This window comes from Ursus maritimus, unplaced genomic scaffold, assembly GCF_017311325.1.
Source record: "Ursus maritimus isolate PB19 unplaced genomic scaffold, ASM1731132v1 scaffold_3, whole genome shotgun sequence".
Lineage (NCBI taxonomy): Eukaryota > Metazoa > Chordata > Mammalia > Carnivora > Ursidae > Ursus > Ursus maritimus.
The window spans coordinates 29,271,986-29,291,154 of NW_024425563.1; the positions used below are offsets into that span (position 1 = coordinate 29,271,986).

The 19,169-nt window shown below is 39.5% G+C and overlaps 1 protein-coding gene across 6 annotated transcripts in view; it reads left to right on the forward strand.

Moving 5' to 3' along the window:
• Positions 1-19,169, forward strand: part of TSPAN12 (tetraspanin 12) — a 60,788-nt gene that overhangs the window by 18,005 nt on the left and 23,614 nt on the right. For 5 of the 6 annotated variants that reach the window (XM_040644067.1, XM_008705804.2, XM_008705803.2 and 2 more), the window contains one exon: positions 17,237-17,311. The exons of the other annotated variant lie outside the window; for it this stretch is intronic. In XM_040644067.1, coding sequence (XP_040500001.1) covers positions 17,237-17,311 — 75 coding nt within the window. The remainder of the gene's footprint in view (positions 1-17,236; positions 17,312-19,169) is intronic. 6 annotated transcript variants of the gene reach the window in all.

The following is a 19,169-nucleotide window of genomic DNA, read 5'->3' on the forward strand; positions in this document are numbered from 1 at the left end:
TTCCCCAAATTTTTATTTAAATTCTAGTTAGTTAACATATAGTGTAATATTGGTGTCGGGAATAGAATTTAGTGATTCATTATGTATAACACCCAGTGCTCATCATAAAAAGTGCCCTCCTTAATCCCCACCATCCATTTAGCCCCTCCCCCGGCCACCTCTCTCCATTTACCCTCAGTTTGTTCTCTATCCTTAAAGGGAAATGGCTTCTTAAAGGAGCAGAGGGGCATTAATGCAAAATACGACAGGATGTTAGGTCTTTGGCAAATATTTGCAAGGCAACTCTTATGTTTTCTTCCTTTGTGCCCTTTAGCTTATTATTCTAATTAATATTTAAAGAAATCCGATGCATTCATTCCAACTCATTCATTTTCCTGTATTCTAAGTCTTGTTTCACTTTTAAGACGTGTAAATAAGACTAGTGGGAAGAAGCTTTTTGTTTTGTTTTGTTTTGTTTAATACAACCAGTATCTCAAACAAAACAAAACAAAACAAAACAAAACAAAACAAACAAAACAAAACAAAACAAGACAAAACAAAAAGACAACCGGTATCACTGAGGGTTGCCATATCTTTTGAATGATTACCAAAAAAAGAGCTGGCAGTTGGGCCATGGCGCTGCTCATGCAACAGTCAGAACAACATTATTCACTGGCTGATCAAGACAAAGTGGGAGACTCTCAAAACAGGTCTTTATAACCAACCTGCCCTCCCCTCACACCACTCCCCAAAATACCAACAACTGGACAGGCTAAGAGGCCACCTGTAGGAAAACATTTCTGGTGAACTTTGGTCATGAACTTTGACCCTTCTATTGAATTATAGATGCAAGTTGTTAAAATATCTTAATTCAAGATTCCCATATAAGGTACCCATATTGGAAGCAGGACATCCAATTAAATTTGGAATTCAGATAAACAACAAATAATATTTTAGCAGAAGCATGTTCCAGGCACTATTTGGGATAAACATCTACAAAACATTATATATTGCTTATCTGAAACTCAGATTTAAATGGGCATCCAGGAATTTTGTTTGCTAAATCTGGCAACCCTACTCTAACTACATTTGTTCTTAATGAATATGAAATTGTCATAGAAGAGAAACTTTTATGTATTTGTAAGAATATATTTTTTGTATTTGTAAGAGTAATTAAATTCTAATTACATTAGGAAAACAAGCCAAACATGACTAAGAAAATAAACCTGAATATGCCATGACTTTCAAAGTGATTTTCGTAGCAGAAATTCCTTCTCTTTTTAAAAGAGAAATTGAAGCTAAATGGAAATTGGTTTTAAGCCTTAGTTGGGTACTCCCAAGGCTTTTAGCTGGAGACTAAATGAAATTCATTTGTTACTGCAGTCCTACCTTGCTATTAACGTAGGCATTAGGAAAGCAGTGCCAGCTCAGGGGAATGTAAACAGATTGAGCAGACATGTTTACAATATCGACAACAGCTGAATGTCCCCATCAGGAGATCGTCACTTGTCAGGGTGTGATGCTGATATACGTTCCACGTCCAGCAAACCACAGTTAGTCAAGCGCTGGTCAGAACTTAACCTTGGAAGCACCTCATAGGTTTAAGACCAAGGACCTTGTGTTTCAAAGGGAAGGTGTTTTTTTTCCCCAGTTATTATTCCAGAACATTCGCATATGGCTAGTGATTATATGGAAGCACTTGTAAAGCTTTCTTAAAATATACAGTGACTGAATCAGATTTGAAATGATTCTCTTAATGGAAATCAAGTAAATTTTTAATGGCCCTGAGGAAATTAACCATCCTAAATTCTTTTGTTGGTTGAAATCATAATGTAAAACTGGAATATCTTGAAATAGTAATTTTCTACAGATTCTCTGTTTAAGGCCTTCTTACAAGTAGTTATACATTTTATAATTATATAGCTAGTCATATGCAATTAAGTTAAAATTAAACTATTAAGTTCAATATCTTTATTATTTTCTGTTTATGATTTTGGTTGATAACCTAGCAACTATGTTCCTCGGTCAAGGTCCATCATATTATTGACTGCATAGTTAGCATTTGCTCAGTGTTTTACCCTATTTTCTCAGAAAATACAGCAACTTTATATGGTTAGACTTATTTTGCAGAGGAGGGAAAGAAGGATGCCCAAAGATACACAGCCGCTAGTTGCCATCATTAGCATTCAAATACAGCCCCCTTGCTAGGAGCCCATGCCTGTTTCTCTCCACCAGCTACTGTTACAATGCATTTAATTAATTAACAGCATTATTTCTGTAAGACTTAAATATGCTTCATTTATAATTCCAAGGCATTCAGTAGTCAATTAACCTTTAAAAATATAATCTTTTAATGTCCTTATCATAAAAGGAACTCTAAAAATTCTGCCAGAGTTCCTTCTTCTTTTATCAAAGGATCCAACCGTTTCTCCTTTCCTCTCTCCCCTTCTTCCCTCTTCATCCCCATCCCTTTCCTTTTCCCTCCTTAAACAGATATCAAGTACCCAGTCTGCGGTCAACACTGGAGATAGAAGGTCAAAGGGGAGAATACAAAAAAATAATAATAACAAAGCGAAATACAGTATTAAAGTTATAAATAAGTCAGTGTGGGAACACAGATTAAGGAGGGATTGGAGACTTCTGGCAGGTTTTGAAGGAAGGTCTTTATTTGAACTACTTTGAAAAGATACTGAAAGTGTGTCAGAGGTTTCTGGCGGAGAGGGGGAGGCAAGGGACTTTAGAACAACACGAAGAGTGTGCAGGCCACAGAGGAATAAAGGAACATGGCAAGTTTAGGCAAAACTTAGAGATTCCGAGTGGCTATAGTGTCAGTGCGTGGCGAGAAGCACATGAGTAGTCCAGTTGTGAAGATCTTCGTGGGAGAGAGTCTGATGTTGTCCCTTGGGCAATGAAGAGCCGATGGGTTTTTCTAGCATTTAGGGCTGGAGACCCAGAGAAGCCCTGTTAGTGGTTACACAGTAGTCTTCAAAGCCATGGCTGGGGTCTGAACTAAGATGTTGGGGACTGGATGGAAGGTGGCTGAATCCAGTAGCCCCTGCTGAACTAGAATTTCGGATACATTTAATTGCACGTGCTAGTAATACTTGTATTACTTGGCATCAGGAAATGATGGTATTACTCCACGCGTAGGTGCTTTTCATATGATCAAAACACATCTCTTCAGCACATGCAGATTATTGTGACATTTCAACCAGAATTCTTTAAAAGCTATAGTTTTCCAATTTAGTTGTTAAACTCACAAGAGGTCTCAGGCAGAGGAAACTGAAGATGATGCAGGCCTTTCTGTTTTCACAACTTGCTTCTGTATGCACAGAACCCCAGCCCAGTGTTCCGCGACCTCTTGGGTTTCTTCAGTCATGTTGGTTTGACTGCCTCTAATTATGCCCCAGAAAAGCACAGAAGCAGATGTCTTTAAAAGTAAATGAGTCATGTGTCTGAGATGGGGACCCTGGACAACTGTGTGATACTCATGCCCTTGGCATTGGGTCTTTGTGACAGGATTTTGAGTGCTTGTTGGAGTCTTTGCTTACTTTGGGGTTCAAGCTTTTTTTTTTTTAAAGCTCCCCCCCTTTTTTTTTAAAGATTTTATTTATTTATTTGACAGAGAGAGAGACAGCCAGCGAGAGAGGGAACACAAGCAGGGGGAGTGGGAGAGGAAGAAGCAGGCTCATAGCAGAGGAGCCTGATGTGGGGCTCGATCCCATAACGCCGGGATCACGCCCTGAGCCGAAGGCAGATGCTTAACCGCTGTGCCACCCAGGTGCCCCGGGGTTCAAGCTTTTATATCTCTGACCCGGGCATGATGTAGGCATACTCTGTCGTGGTAAACATTTTGTTGTTGCTTAAGATATACATTTGAGATAGCCTCCGTTACGTATAAGCCACGTACGTGTACATGCGTTAATTTGGTGAATGGCTTCAGTCTGCACAGCGCTTCAGGGCAGGTGTCTCTGTGGCAACACAGGCCGCTCAACGGTCCGTCCTAGCTGTGAGCGCTGTGAGCGCGGGCGCCGCAAACCGAACCTCGGAGGCAAATTCAGCCGTGGGTTTGCTTTGTCATCTGCCTCCACGTTGTCAGTCGGTTGACCTCCTTTGGCAAATGTAAAACAGTGGACATTCATTTAAATCCTATGGGTTGAGATGAGTCAGGAGACGGTTCTCGAAAAGTACAGAGCTAAAACAAGAGGGCAGATGAATGCAGGTAAAAGGTGAGAGAAGTGTCGTTTCAACCAATGAGGAAAGTAGCTTTCAGATACACTTCTTAGAAAAATGATGTTTAATATTTACTTTCTATGCAGTGTCTCATGAAGTCGACGACATAATAGCTTATGAATTAAAGTTAAGGTTTTTTTTCATGAAATTTCGTAAATTTAAAACACTTTTCCAGGATTGTGATCCACATGTTTTCCCCTTTTATCAGATAAAATATCCCTTATAACCAGATACCAGGCCCTGGTCAGGTGCTCAGATTAAAATGGAGCTTCTCAGCTCACAGGACAGAAACACGGATTTAAATTTTATTTGAAATGTATTTGAAATGTATAAACACTGTGTCACTTAGTACTTGTGGAGCAATGCATTTGAGTTATTCTAAAATAAGTGGTCATCCCTGAATTTTCTTCAGGGGGGCGGATGATGGGTGAATTGGGGGGCAGAGGCGGGCAGTGGTTTACAAAGGGTCCCTGCGGGGGGAGAAGATACTTTGGAAGAACTGAAAGGCTGGTGGAGAGAGCAATTGTGGTAAGACTTGGGAGCTCCTGATGTGTTTGGAGAAGGCATCTGTCAGTCATATGGTAAATGTGTGCCAGATATGCGAGGCAGAGAGTTGGCTATGTGAGCTTGGGCCAAATTATGGAGAGTGTTGAATGTCACGCATTCCTACTCTGCAGTTGAAAGTTCCGTGAGCCTAAGAGTCCTGTGATCTATCTTTGGCTACTTAATGCTGGTAACAGCGTCTGTTCTTGCTTGTTTCTGAGCCTTCTGCTCATCTACCTGGGAGAAAATAGCTGCATGGTTTTGTCACTCTGGGCTAAAGGAGCTTCGCATTTAGAGAACTTTTTTGTTTGTTTGTTTTAAAAATTTATTTATTTATTTATTTAGAGAGAGCACCTACGTGCGCACGGTGAGGGGAGAGGAGGGGCAGATGGAGACAAAGAATCTCGAGCTGGACCCTGTGCTGAGCGCAGAGCCCACCATGGGGCTCGATCTCAGGACTCTGAGCTGAAATCAAGAGTCAGATGCTGAACCAACTGAGCCACCCAGACACCCCTTAGGAAACCTTTTTTTAACGATAGGAGAGAGAATGGAAGACATGCTTTATTCTAACAGTGTGCCTTTACTGATGAAGAAATAAAGGTACTCAGGTGGGGAAGTCTATCTTATGGTCTTAGAATTTTTTTTCAGATATATGTTATTAAAAAAGTTATGTTAATCTAGATGTGTTTAGTTCAGGGGTCATAGCAAAAATATGGTTATCAAGCTGAAGTAAATACCAGGAAACTGGGTGCTGGGTTAAGATGCCCTTAGGGAGACAAGCCAGGTTCAAGGACTCCTGGGGAAGGGTTAGAACAGGAGTTCTTTGGAGGGCTGCAGCAATTTGCCAGCCTCGGGGGGAAAAAGTTACATAAACAACTGACTGATATCAGAGGATTGTTGTAGAACTGCTTCACTTGTTCGAGAACAAACTTCTCAAGCGTGTGAATCATTTACCCACAGATAATGGATACGCTCCCTTCAAATAATCGTTGGTCTGTTTATAAAAGCAGGTCTTGGAGGGTCTCTACTTTTCAACATTGGTATAGCTCAAATATTTGTTGTGACAAGGGTGCATTTCTTTAAAATCGTTCTGTAATTCATGCAATTTAACTTCAACTATTCCTTCTATCAATTAGACTGAATTATTGATGTTTGAACAACTTTGATGAGAGTTTAAAGATTTTATCATTATTCACACATGGTCTTTCCCCGAACATTAAGCATGATTGTGAATTGAGTTATGCTCATATACTTTCTTCTTTTAAGGAAGAAAATATATTTTTGGTTTAGGAAGAAAGTATTTTTACTTGAATAGATTTATCAAAACAAGAAACAAGCAAACCTCTGTACTTATAATAAATATTTATATACATGGATTTGTACAATTTAAAGGGAACATTTTATTTTAATACCCTTTTTAACAAATAGGGTTTGTGGTTATTCTGGAGAATATACAAAAATAAGTTAAAGTACCTATCTTGTCTGAAAATAAAGGTCAAATAATTAAAAGACTGTGATTTAGAAGAAGATACTTTCACAGACATAGAATTACAGATAGGTTCAAAAGTTACTGGCTGATATTAAAGTATAAACTCTCTTTCTGCCCAATAAAACATCATCTTTTAAAATTGCAAATTTCCTAACCTGTTGTCTTGTAAAAGGTATTGTCCCAAAGGTGCCTGCGATGAGGAGCTCCTGCCTCTCTTGTTTTGGGGAGGGGTCTAGCCACATTTGGACCCGTCTGAGTGAGAAGCACAGTCTGGATAAGAATTAAGTCTGGTGTTCATTTGGCAATTGTTGATCAGGATATTTCTAAAGCTCCTTCCCGTTTGCACTTTCCTGCCCAGGGTCTGGTGATGGGAAGTCCTGTCTCAAATTCTGAGGAATGGCCCCTTACTATGTTAAGAGAGCCCTGACTTCAGAGACCAGTAACACCCTGTAAGTCTTTGGAGTGAGGGCTGAGCATGCGCACTTGAGCTGACCTAGCTTACGAAGCAATAGAAACTGTGTACATGGTAACCTGTCCATCATACCCAACTCCTTTACTGCCTCACCCTTCAGGCTTTACCTCCCATGATACAGGTCATTGACCCTGGGAGCTCGTAGCCCTTGGCTAAGTCCCTCAGACTGCGGTATAACACATTTTTCTCAATTAGTTTGAATAGTGCATGAGACAAACACGTACTAATTTGAACTTCAGCAACATCCTTGATAAAGAAATTAGATCAGCAATTACCAGTGTAAATGAAATTGAAAGGGAGCATAAACTAAGGTGTTATTAGAAATATTCTTCTATATTTATTCAATCCTAAGGAGGAAAAAGAACCATAGCATGCCCGTATTTTTATACCTTACCTTGAATTTCTGTATGGGCTCAGGAGTTACAAGACTGTGTTTCTTCAAAAATGGGTTTATAGTTCTGGCTTTTTCCTAAGTTAGACTGCTCTCAGTCTATTTATGATTCTGAGAAGAAAGAATATTTAATGTTGCCTTTTCTTTGAAGAATTTGTAGAAAGGCATAGGACACGGTGAATAATTAATTGGCCGTCAGAAAGTACCAAGCCTATGACATCGTTTTGAGACCAGGCTTAAACAGAGGCTTTGTGTGGGTGTATATTTTAAGCAGCAAGTACTCTTGGACTGTTAGTAGTTTTGTCCCAGCGGATTCTTAACAGAATGTCGGCTGTTCCATTATCTTGTACAAATATTTGGCACTGGAATTCTCTTATTTACTAACTATAAGTAATATAATATTTTTAAACCTCCAATCACCAGGAAAGGAAAAATAAACAACTGACATAGAGGTACTTAGCCCTGAAGGCTTGCAGAGTTTACTATTTGACAGGGTAGAGACTGGAATTTATCATTTATCATTTCATGAAGCAGGCTTTTAATCAAGCTTTTTGTTTATTAAAAGTGCTGAGTATGTGGCATGTAGATAGGAGTCAAAAGGCACCGTGTTTTAAAAATATTAAAATGTCCAGTAAAGGACGTTATATTTTGAAATCGTTTTTATTTGGAGGGAGGTGAATCTCAGGTTGTACTAATTTTCCAAGATAAGCAAATCTGACTTTCTGGTTTCAAATTGTTTTGAATGTTATTTAAGATAAAATGACCTGAGTTTTTACTTATAAATTAATAAAGTAGCAGGTTAAAATAACTTCCACAGTGTTTATAATTTTTACTTTTTTCTCAGGGAAACATGTTCTCACTGAAGGTAATCTGCGATGCTTGGTTGATTATCTGCTTGCTTGCACAGAGAGACTTAGGTAAACGTATTCAAGGAAAACATGACAATTTTGTTTTAGTGCAAAAATTAATTTCCACTTGGCATTTACATAGAAAAGCAGTTTGGAAAATAAGTGCCTGGTCTATTTGTGGTAGGTTGGATATAGGGGTTTTTTATGCTTTCACTCTCAATAAAGCTGCATAGAATGAATATAGAAGTTTTGTATTAATAGAATGTATTTTTTATACAAATGCTCTTAGTAATCAAAAATATTTTTCCTATATTTCTCAACTGCTTATAAAATTTAATACTCTCCGAATTTCAGCACTCAAACATTGATTGGCTTTGTTTGTTAGGACAGATTGCTTTTAAATGTTTTTATTAGACTGAGAAGAGTTACAAATGAAAATTTAAAAATTAATCTATTTTCCCAAAAGTGAAAATTATTTGATATTTTATACAAAATAAATATTACTTTCTTAGAAATTTTATCATTATTGGTTATTAACAGTGAAGAATTAAAGGTGTAAAAAGAAAATAAATCACTTTCATTTATTAGAACTTTTATGAAAGTTCCATTTAATGAACAGTTAAGCCCTCATTGGCTACATAGCTCCAGACTTTATTATAAAATTGTAAAATGTGAATAAGAAGAAAAATTAATTTTACTACGGGGAAGAAGCTGGTCTGACTGACTTAATATAAGTTCAAAACATAAAAAGAAAAGATGGAATTTTTGATATAACTTGTCAAGGATTTTACATAGCAATTAAAGCAGCATTTGTGCCTTTAACTAGTCATCAGAGGTGGAAAGAAAAAGGAGATTTTTTTGCTATCCTTAAAATTGTGATATTATTGGCATTCTTTTTTTTTTTTTCCAACTAGGAGAGATCAAAGATGGGAACATAAGGTTTTAAGTCATTCCCCATTAGTTCAAAGGTAAGAGAGGTTTTGTATAAACACGCGTGAACATATTCAGAAGTTGGGGGTCTAGAGATGGTGGCTCATGAGGTATTGCTACCCCCCCCATCCCTAACAGAACACGTGCAATGGGCCCGCCACTGTTGTGCGTTTTACATGTATTGGCTCATTAAATTCTGCTAACCAGACTGTGGGCTTGGCACTATTGTTATCCCCATTTTACAGATAAGGACATTGAAACGCAGAAAAGTTAAGTGGTCTGCCCAACTATTAAGAGGTAAAGCTGGGATCTGAATCTAGGATGCTCGACTTCAGAGCCTGTGCTCTGAAAGACTTAGTGGTCTGTTGCCTCTCCGTTGTGGATGAATGTGCCTATAACTCCATTTTCTCTTTCTAAAAAATAGAGATAATGATGTTTTTGTAACATTTTTTAAGGAGTACATTATATAGTGCATGTAAATCTGTGGCACAATAAATTATTTGTGCATGCATGTATGTGCATCTGTGCACTCACACATATTTGCACATATAGTAGATTCAAGCATATAGTTATAGAAGTATATTTTCACATACTTTCAATACACTTTATATACTTTTACTGCTCTATAATCACCATACTTGAATATACGAACATATATATCTCTTTCCAGAAAATGAACTAAATCCAGGCCTCCTTCATCGAATGAAATTGTCCATAACATAGAGTTCTAAGCTTCATCATTTTGTGACTGAAATGAACTGTCGTGGAAAATAATCCAACCCACACTGATTTAAGCAGACCGCATGTGTGGTTTCAATGAGCAGTATTGCAGGAGAGATCCAAACTGCCAAAGAGGGTCGAGTGAACGAGAGATACCGCCGGGTTGGGTCTCCAAGTCACATTTAAGTATACACTTTTTGTATTTTATTACAGCACTCCTATTTTGAGCTACGGAAGGTACATTTAGCGAAAGGATGACAGCGCCTGAGCATAGAGTTTCCAGTTGCCACCCACCCCCTTTAGTTCCAGTAACCATGAAGTATAATTGCGCCGCTTATCATTCTCAGCCTTTTGAATAACTTTTTCTGTGTAAAACACAGATAATCCTTCCGCCTCCAACCTCCTTCTCTTTGGTGTCAAGGCTTCAGGGGGACTATTGTTTGTTCTAATTTTGCTTTTACTTTTACCGAAGTGCTTCATCATTTACAGTTAATTTAATTCTCAAAGCCTTATTATGAGAAATAGTAGTCTTCCACCCTCCGATTTTCCACTCCAAGAGGCAGCCACGTTCAATTTTGTTTTAGCAGATGCCCTTAGAATTTACTTCCCCATCTCTAAATCTCATATTTATGTAATTCTTCTCATTCTTTGAGCGTTTAGCTTTAAGCACTACCCATTGACTTCTTACGATGAAGAACTTCTTAAGATGGAGATCTGGCACCCTTTCCTGCCCCCGTGCCCCAACTTCTCGTGCAAACTTCCTATCACACCTCAACACAGATATGTTATAACTCTGGATAGATCAGTCTTTAAGATTATAACTATGTAAATGCTATTCTCAGCTGGGCCAAGGAAAGTACTGCGTTTAATTTTTCTTTCTGGAATAATACTTTGTTTTTCTTGGAATTAGCATAACTCTATTTTCTGTGTATTTCTGTGTAATTCAACTCTGAACTCACGCTGGTGTAACTGTTCTCTTTACATATTCGAATATATATTGATTTTTTTTTTTTAAAGAAATCTGTCTCAGAACATTCTAGACCTGCTCCAGTCTAGGCCTGCTGAAACCCTTGCCATCATGGGCTATCCCATTACTACCATTCTGGGATTTCCTTTGCTTGTCTCTCGGTTTAGATTCCTTGTTTTTTAGATTCCAAGTCATTGTCCTCTTCTGTTCAGTCTCACATTTTAGGGAGCACATCTTCCAGTAGTTTCCTAACGAAGCACGCAGAGGAGATAAATTTTTAAAAGCCTATATGGCTAAAAATGGTTTTGTTTGCTTTCTCATGATAATTTTAATTGCGATGGAATTATAGGTTAGAAATCAGTTTTTTTCCCTCAGAATGTTGAAGCCGTTCCTCCATTGCCCTTTCACTTCTAGTATTCTACTAGAAATCCAATGCATATTTTGGTTTGATTGGAGTTTTGAACCTTTGTGGAAAAGGTATGTAAATTTGAACTTCAATTCTCTTTTCCAGTTCTATGCTTTACCCTCCACTGTATCTAGGGTCCCCCGTCCTGCGACTGTGTTTTCCTGTCTCCACAGAATAAATACCCTCACCTTCTGTACTGATGGGTCTGGGTAGTCACCCAGCTACCTCATGTGGGGAAAGGGACCTGGGGTCTAATTTCTTCCTGAAAAGGTTTGCAACAAGTCATTCTATTTTTAGCCCCACCTTCGTCCACGTCCAGAGGTATCCTAGCTGCCAATGTCTGAGCATTTGCGGGATTCTGTTGTTTTCAACTTTCCGCACTACGGGTTAAGCCTTCAGCTTTTGGGGGACTGCTGAGAAATCTGCACGTTCCAAACTATACTTGCTGTCTCCTTTTCCTTTATCCCTGGGCTTATGCCTTAAAAAAAAAAGATCCTTTATTTTAATTTTATCGAAATTTCAGGAGGGTGAAGGAATAGGGGCATATGTTTATTAATCTGCTTTCTTTAGGAGGAAATCCTGGGGTGGGTGGTATCAGGGAACCAAATCATTTTTATAAGTAAATGTTTATTTAAGAAAGGACCTCTTGAGATTTTACTGTTTTGTCTGTATACATATAATCAGACGAAATAACCTTTAATAGTGAGGAATAAATCCTCTCTGTTTCTATTGGGGATGCATTTACCTGCAAGTCACCAAGGGCTTAAAGAGGAAGGTGGGATTTCATGTCCTTCTCTTCCTCCTCAAATACTTCCAGTGGACAAACGGAGTGGTTAACCTGTGCCTTTCTTATCATTTCTTGGCCAGTCTTAGTTTAAAAATACAAATTGGTTTCAGTCCTTTATAAAAAGAAGTTAGGCTCCCCACCCACCACTTCCTGCTTGGCTTCCTAATAAAGATGTTTGGAAAAATGCCAGCTATATTCTCACTGGATAGGGATTTTTGTAAAGATTTTGTCAAATAGCTTGTGGGATTAAATGTCCCTTAGCGGGAGTGTCACTGATCCTGGTCAAAGGAGATAAACAGTGTTAGCACCACCCGCTGATCACAGCGCACCGATTCAAGATCGGGCCTCGAGGACCTGCTCTACGCCAGTCAGCATGCTACGTATTTAAGCCAAAATGGTACCTCTTGTCCTCATTGAGTTTGTATTCTAACAGATGCTGTGATGTGGTTATAAGAGCTACTATTTAGGGAGTGCTTACCACGCAACAGCACTCTACCCGACTGAATCCTTAGCACCACACCGCAAGGTAATTCTTAGTGTTCTCATCTTACAAATCAGGAAACTGAGGCTTAGTGGTTTGCCTGAGTTCATCCAACTGATATGTACAGGAGCCAGAATCTAAAGCCAAGTCTATTTTATGTCAGAGCCCATGTTCTTCTCATCTGTCTAGTTTAAAAAGAGTCAACAAAGCAATTTCACAGACAATGTTTTATTTGATCTTCTTTTATCCAACACAGTGAGAGCTCTCATTTTTTTTTAAAGATTTTATTTATTTAAGAGAGAGATTGAGAGTGAGAGAGCACACCTGCCGGGTGCAGGAGCAGAAGGGAGGGGCAGAAGCAGGCTCCCCGCTGAGCAGGGAGTCCCGTGTGTGTGTGGGGGGGGGGGCGCTCCATCCCAAGACCTTGGGATCATAACCAGAGCTGCAGGCAGCCACTTAACCAACTGAGCCGCCCAGGTGCCTCTAGAGGGTTCTCATTTTTTAACTGAAGGTAATTAGTCTCAGCGTGAGAGATTTGGTGGGGGAAAAAATCACTAATTAATTGCATCATTTGGGGGGTATGTCCTATTGTCTGCTTGCCTCATTTGATGCAGTTTTATTTTCATGAACAAATAGTTAAAGAAAAAACTTACTCGTTGAACACAAATTTTAGTTTAATTACAGTAGAGGAACTTAGCTATTTTAAGGAACTCTGTATTGAATAATTTTTCAAGCAAATAAAATAGTTTGTCATGCAAATGATCGCATTCTAATTTCCTTGTATAAACACCAGTTTCTCATCCTTCATTTGTTTGAAATGTTTAGTCCTTAGTAGCTGAGGAAAGACAGGGGAGTCCGCACACGGCCCCTTTTCTTTAGCTTCATTAAATTGTCCCAAATGTTTAAAGGCACACTGGATTGTCATAGAATAATCCGCCAGGAGGACAACAGTAAAACAGAAAAGGCAATATTTAAAACTTCGTTAAATGTGTAAGCAGAGGTCAAAGGGAATCAAATGTTTGCAGGAAACTCCGTTCAAATTAGAGAATCTCAAGGAAATCTTTTTAGTTGGTAAACTAATCATTATTTCCACCAAACATTTATTGACGACTTGCTGTGTGACAGGTGCTGCTTAGAGATAGGTACTTACTGGGGATAAAATAGTGCTTAAGAACAAGAGCCCTGCCAGCCAGAACCGATGGTCTGGCAGTTAAGTGAGCTCTGTGGCCTGTGTGTGAGGCAGCCAACTGGTTTAAAAGCCAAAGCCTCTGAGGCCTGGTGCACAGCAGGCAGGGGAGCCCTGCTATACACAGAGGGATGGAGAAAAATCAAGTGGTAAAGAACGAGAGGGCAATCGCTGGAGAACGATGATGAGGAAGAAACCGCGTCGCTTTGTGGGGAATGCAGGCCCTGTCTGTACGAGCAGAGAGGACAAGTCGATATTGGATTGGATTGCACAGAATGGTTCAGGACAGCATTTGTATATGTTTTACAAATTTAAAATTAAAAAAATTTCAAACCACTTTCCCATGTTTCACATCAGCTTTGATCATAATAGCGAAGAGGGCTTTATTTTTATCTTTGTGACACAGACGGGCAAACTGAAGCCAGGCCAGCTGAATGATTTGCCAGAGGTCACAGAGCGTGTTTAGAGCTGGGTTTGAACTTCAGTCTTCCGACTCCAAATTCTGAGCTCTTCCCACCACTCAGGAAGGACAGCACCCAAGGAGGTGAAAGGGGCAGATTGGTCTGCACACCAGATTGGCACAGACCATCTCACCCAGGCGTGTGCACGGGGAAAGGAGCAGCGCCAGAGACACAGGCTGACACTGTCAGGGCAGACACGTCCATGTTCCCAGTACTGCCGAGGACGACGGATGGCTTCGCCATGGAACACGATATGGATGTGCGCGTGGTACCATAGCAGAGGGCAGCGGGAGCTGTTGCTTTGTTCTTTGCTAGCTTTGTTCTGTTCAAACTACGGATTAATCAATGCCTCACTCAGATCCAGCCCTAAACGAAATCGTGGCAGAGTGATTCTCTGGGCTAGTCAATAGGAGGATGACCATCGAGGCCTCGGAGCTCACTGGAAAAGAAAAAGTTGGGGTAATGTTTTCCTTGGAATTAGAAGACTGGATGTGTGAGGCCAACACAATGACAGCAGAGCAAGGGCAGCTGACCGTGAAGCTGTAGCATCGTTTGCAAAATAATATATATTCATATTCATATATATGATTTGAATTAAAGTTTAGATTTAATTTGGTCCAAGAAAGTTTTACAGCGTGGTTGGAACTTGTATTTTCAATCTGAAGATCAAATAATCTGTGCTCCTGCGTATAAGTAGACTAAAGACAGGAGAACTGTTTCATACGGAAGAGCTTGCATCAAATGACATCATTGGAAATCTGAAAGATAAAATCATTTTGGAGTTTTCCCAGAGTTAAAGGAGTTTCCAGCTTATGGAGACACCCTCCTCCCCATGAAGGGTAATTTCAGTTTTGAGTTTTTGGTTTTTTGTTTTTGTTTTTGTTTTCAGACTTATTTATTTATTTGAAAGAGAGAGAGAGAGAGCAAGAGAGAGCCCGCACACGCGTGAGTGCACGAGGGGAGGGAAAGAGGAAGAGAGAATCTCAAACAGACTCTGCCCTGAGCGTGGAGCCCGACTGCGCCATCCAGGCACCCCTCGTTTTGAGTTTTTAATGAGAGATTGTTTTGTTATATATACTTTATGCATGCCTGGGGACGCTTAAGTTACGGTGTTGCTAACCCATGGCAAAGCTCGCTGTAAGAAATCGGAGGTGCTGTCGTGCACGTGGTTACTACACGGTTTGGATCCGAAGGCCTGGTAGAGTTACTCAGGTATTGCGAGTATTGCTTACATCCGGGCACTTTGCCCTCGCTTCTGTGCTCGGGGCCCTTCTGCTCCTACAGCACAGAGGTCGTAAACTGGCCGGTGACTCCAGGAGGCGAGAAACAAGAGAAGTGACTCAAGAGGGACCTAAAAGGGTATAAAATCAATGCAGAAATCTGCATGGTGATCCCCAAGGCACGGTAAAGTTATCTCCTGACCAGCACTAGCGGCCATGTTCATGTTTTATTTTAGGGATGTGTTGCCTTTTCAGGGCTGCTTTGGTTTTCATCATAAGCAAACATCAATTTTGAAAAAAAAATAGGGTAGGGATTTGGGAAAACAAAAATATCCCATGGTGTAATTTTTCTCTGAAGTCTTACTGTCTTGTAGGGTCTTATCAAAGGTAGAAAAAATGGATCTAGCGTACAGTTATTGAATATTTGGTCTCTTTGTAACATAAGGTGCACATGTGGTATTGTTCATGTTTAAAAATCTCTTACATAAACCATGATAGTTTGGAGGAAAACTGACTTGAGAGTACTTGTGTTCACAAAATTTCTTCTAATCATCATTTTAAGGCTAAAATCTTTAAAGTAAGGCAATGAGATTTGAGTAGATGGAAGCTGACCAAGAGTACTGCATATACTGAAAATAAAAGTGCTTCTAGAATGGGATACCCTTAAGGAAATATTACTTTATCTTTTGAACCAATTTTGATTTTCAAACTGTGTTCTTATCTAAGATATTATGCAGCCATATATATATATATATAATTTATGTCTTTATATGAAAGAAGCAAATTAAAACTAATAGCAGTGATTTATATTTTTAAATCATAGGGATATATCCTAAAAGTAGTAGCAAATAAGCTCAATTTTCTAGATCTTTTATTTCCTCCTCCCCTTTTTTGGCAAAAATCATGAGCAAAGAAACTCAGCGTTCACATTTTGACGGCTCACAATCCTATTATCCTTCCACCCCCCCCCCATTTCCCTGCTACCATCCTAGTTCAGCAATTTTTTATTTAGTTGCCCTGACCACATCTTTGCTTTCCTACAGGTTGTTTCTTTACAAAACAGCCAGAATTATGTTTTTTATAATGTATGTCAGACCGTCACATGCTGCTGGATTTTGATTACACTTAGAATAAAAGCCAAAATCCTTTCTACTGCCCTTGGAGATCTGGCTCTTTATCTTCTCATCGTCATCTACTTACACTGGTTGTGCCCACCCCGCCCCCTCCTGTGCTCCAGTTACCTTGAGTTCTTAACTAACTGGCTTGACCCAAAACGTGGCCTTGCATTTGGTATTTCCTGTTCCTGGATTGCTTTTCCACAAATCTTACCAGCATTGCCTTCTCCTTGTCATTACTGACTCATCTTAAAAATTACCTTCGTAAAGATCACCCAGCCCAAGGCAGCTCCCAGTCTTCTACTAGGATATCGCTCTGCTTTGTTTTCATTTATCCTTTCATGTAACAAATATTTACTTAGCACCCACTTTGTCACAATAAAGTTCCTGCCCTCAAGGGAGATGTCATTCCAGTACAGGGGGTTAGTCAATAATCATCACTACCAGGTACCCCCACCCTGACCTAGTGACACAGAAGGAGTGGAAGATCCATGACGCCATTATTTCTGCCGGAATTAGTGAAGAGAACTTTCAGGGAGCCCATTCTTTCTTCCGCTTTTACTGTTTATTTCTGCAAAGGTACCCCCACAGCTGGAGGGGTGTGGAGGTGCGACACAAGGAACACAGCCGCAAGGCTCTAGCCCCCCCAAATTTACTATGCACATTTTTGAGCAGCTCACATTGTCTACTTTTTGCATTAGTTTTGTCATTTGTAAAATGAGGTAGTCCTATCCCTTTCACAAGATCCTTGAGTGAGTGAATTAGGAAAGTGCTTGATAAATAGAGCACTAGTCAAATGGCCCATTTAGGTGAGTATCGAATGTTGTCTGTACATTTTTCTAAATTTGTGGACACTTTTCTCAACACCTCCCAAGGGAGCTTATTAAATATGTGCCTCTGTTTTCTTGTCCATTGAGTGAACGATGCTGAATAATATTTAGCTTGTCTCTGATGACCATATTTTTTTGTATTCTATCCTAACAGCATTAATTTTTTGTTCTTCTACAGTACTTTGGAAGTTTGCTTGTCATTTTCTGTGTAGAACTGGCTTGTGGTGTTTGGACATATGAGCAGGAAATTATGGTGAGTCCAAAGTGGGAAATAGTCATGATCTGGAACAATATCCAGTTCAGCCTTCTGAACCATATACTTTGGAGTTGTTTAGGCACATGGTTATGATTTTGAATGTTTTTTGTTTGTTTGTTTAAGTAGGTTCCACGCCCAGCGTGGAACCCGATGTGAGGCTCGAATTCATGACCATGAGATCAAGTCCTGAGCCTAGATCACAAGTCAGAGGCTCAATCCACTGAGCCACCCAGCTCCCCTGATTTGAATGTTTATACTGTATGATAACAATGATGGTCCCAATACTTCTGAAAATTAACATTTTCTTGTCTGTGTCTAAAGCATAGTTCCAAATCATAATTTGTAATATTTTATTTGCTGTACTATATGTCTTGAATTCCACAGGTTGCTTAAACATGGATATAATAGACTAGAAATAATATGCGTCCAAAAAATAATTTTGCCAACTTCTGAATGTATAATAGGAAAAATTCGCATTTACAACAAGATCTGGGAAAGCTTGGAAATCTGCATGTAAGCCTCATAAAATGCCCACCTCAGCTGTACCCTGATGACGAGGAAGCAGGAATCTTCGGTTCCCAACAGGCTGAGCCATCTTTCTTTAAGAAGTATATTTGAAGAGTTGCTGTGTGTTCATTTCAGCCTAGAAACACTGTTTGAAACTTGGCTACATGAAAACAGCTCTTAAGCATTTTTTCTCTTTCATTTTATCAGTTGAAATCAACTTTTAGAGCTATGTGAGAATGAACACGGATAAGGGTTTCTCAGTCTGAAGATTTTACCAGTCATATTGGGTTTGTCAAGCTTCAGCCTTGCTCACACAGGGCGTTATTACTTTCTTAATGTTTGTCCACTTCATTGGTGACAGTTGGTGCATTTATCACCGGTGACGCTGAGCCCCTTTACATGTCTGGTTGCTGGCTGCTCTCATGATGGCCGGCCAGATTTTTCCACTCCAGGCATCATAGAGAAATTCTGTTTCGGGAAGATGATGTTTTTCAACAAGTAGTCCTTGGACTGTCTACAGGAGGAGTCACCCAGGGCAGTTCTTAAAAAGGCACAATAGAGGCCAGATCTGCTAAATCAGAATAGAGGGAAAGGCAGAGGAAGAAGGGGTAGAGACGGGGCACTCGCATTTGAGACAAGTTCCCCACGTAACCCTTTGACATTTTAATGTGTAGGAACTTTGAAGAAGAGAGGGAGATTCTTTTGTATTTGTTTCAGAGGCATTTTAGCAGTTGTGTGCTAAAAGTGAAGTCCTTTCGGTACCGATACAGTTATTAAAGATTCTGTGGGGAATGTGTTACTGTACTGTGAGACTGTTTTGAATACTAAGCAGTAATTACAGACTAATGGGTGCTTTGCATACTCTAATTTGCATGTAAACGATGCTTTGGTGCTGCCACACATCTGAACCTGGCTGAAAACACTCATGCTTCCCATGTCTGACAGCTCTTAGTAAGAAGAGAGAATTTATGGGTTCTTCTCTATTAAAAATTGAAAAGTCAGGGCAGATTCTGACTTGTTTAATACAGGTTAAAAACTCTCTTCAAAATGAAATCTCCTGTTAAAATAGGAATGTTCTTGCTGTCTTTGAGAATCGTATTTTCACGCCATCCCTAGAAACTTCGCGTATTTCGGAGAGTGAAAGAGTAGTTGGTTCCAGACTCAGTTTCTGGATTTTATTGATAAAAAGATGGTCGCTTCAAATTTTTTGTTTTCAGAAAGTACATGTATCTCCTTGACATTCAAGCAATAGACAGTAGTCGTAGAATTAATCCCTGATCCCTTCACCACAGCTTTTGATTATGTTCTTTTTGACCATTAAAAGGGTTTTAGAAATGAGTTTACTTTC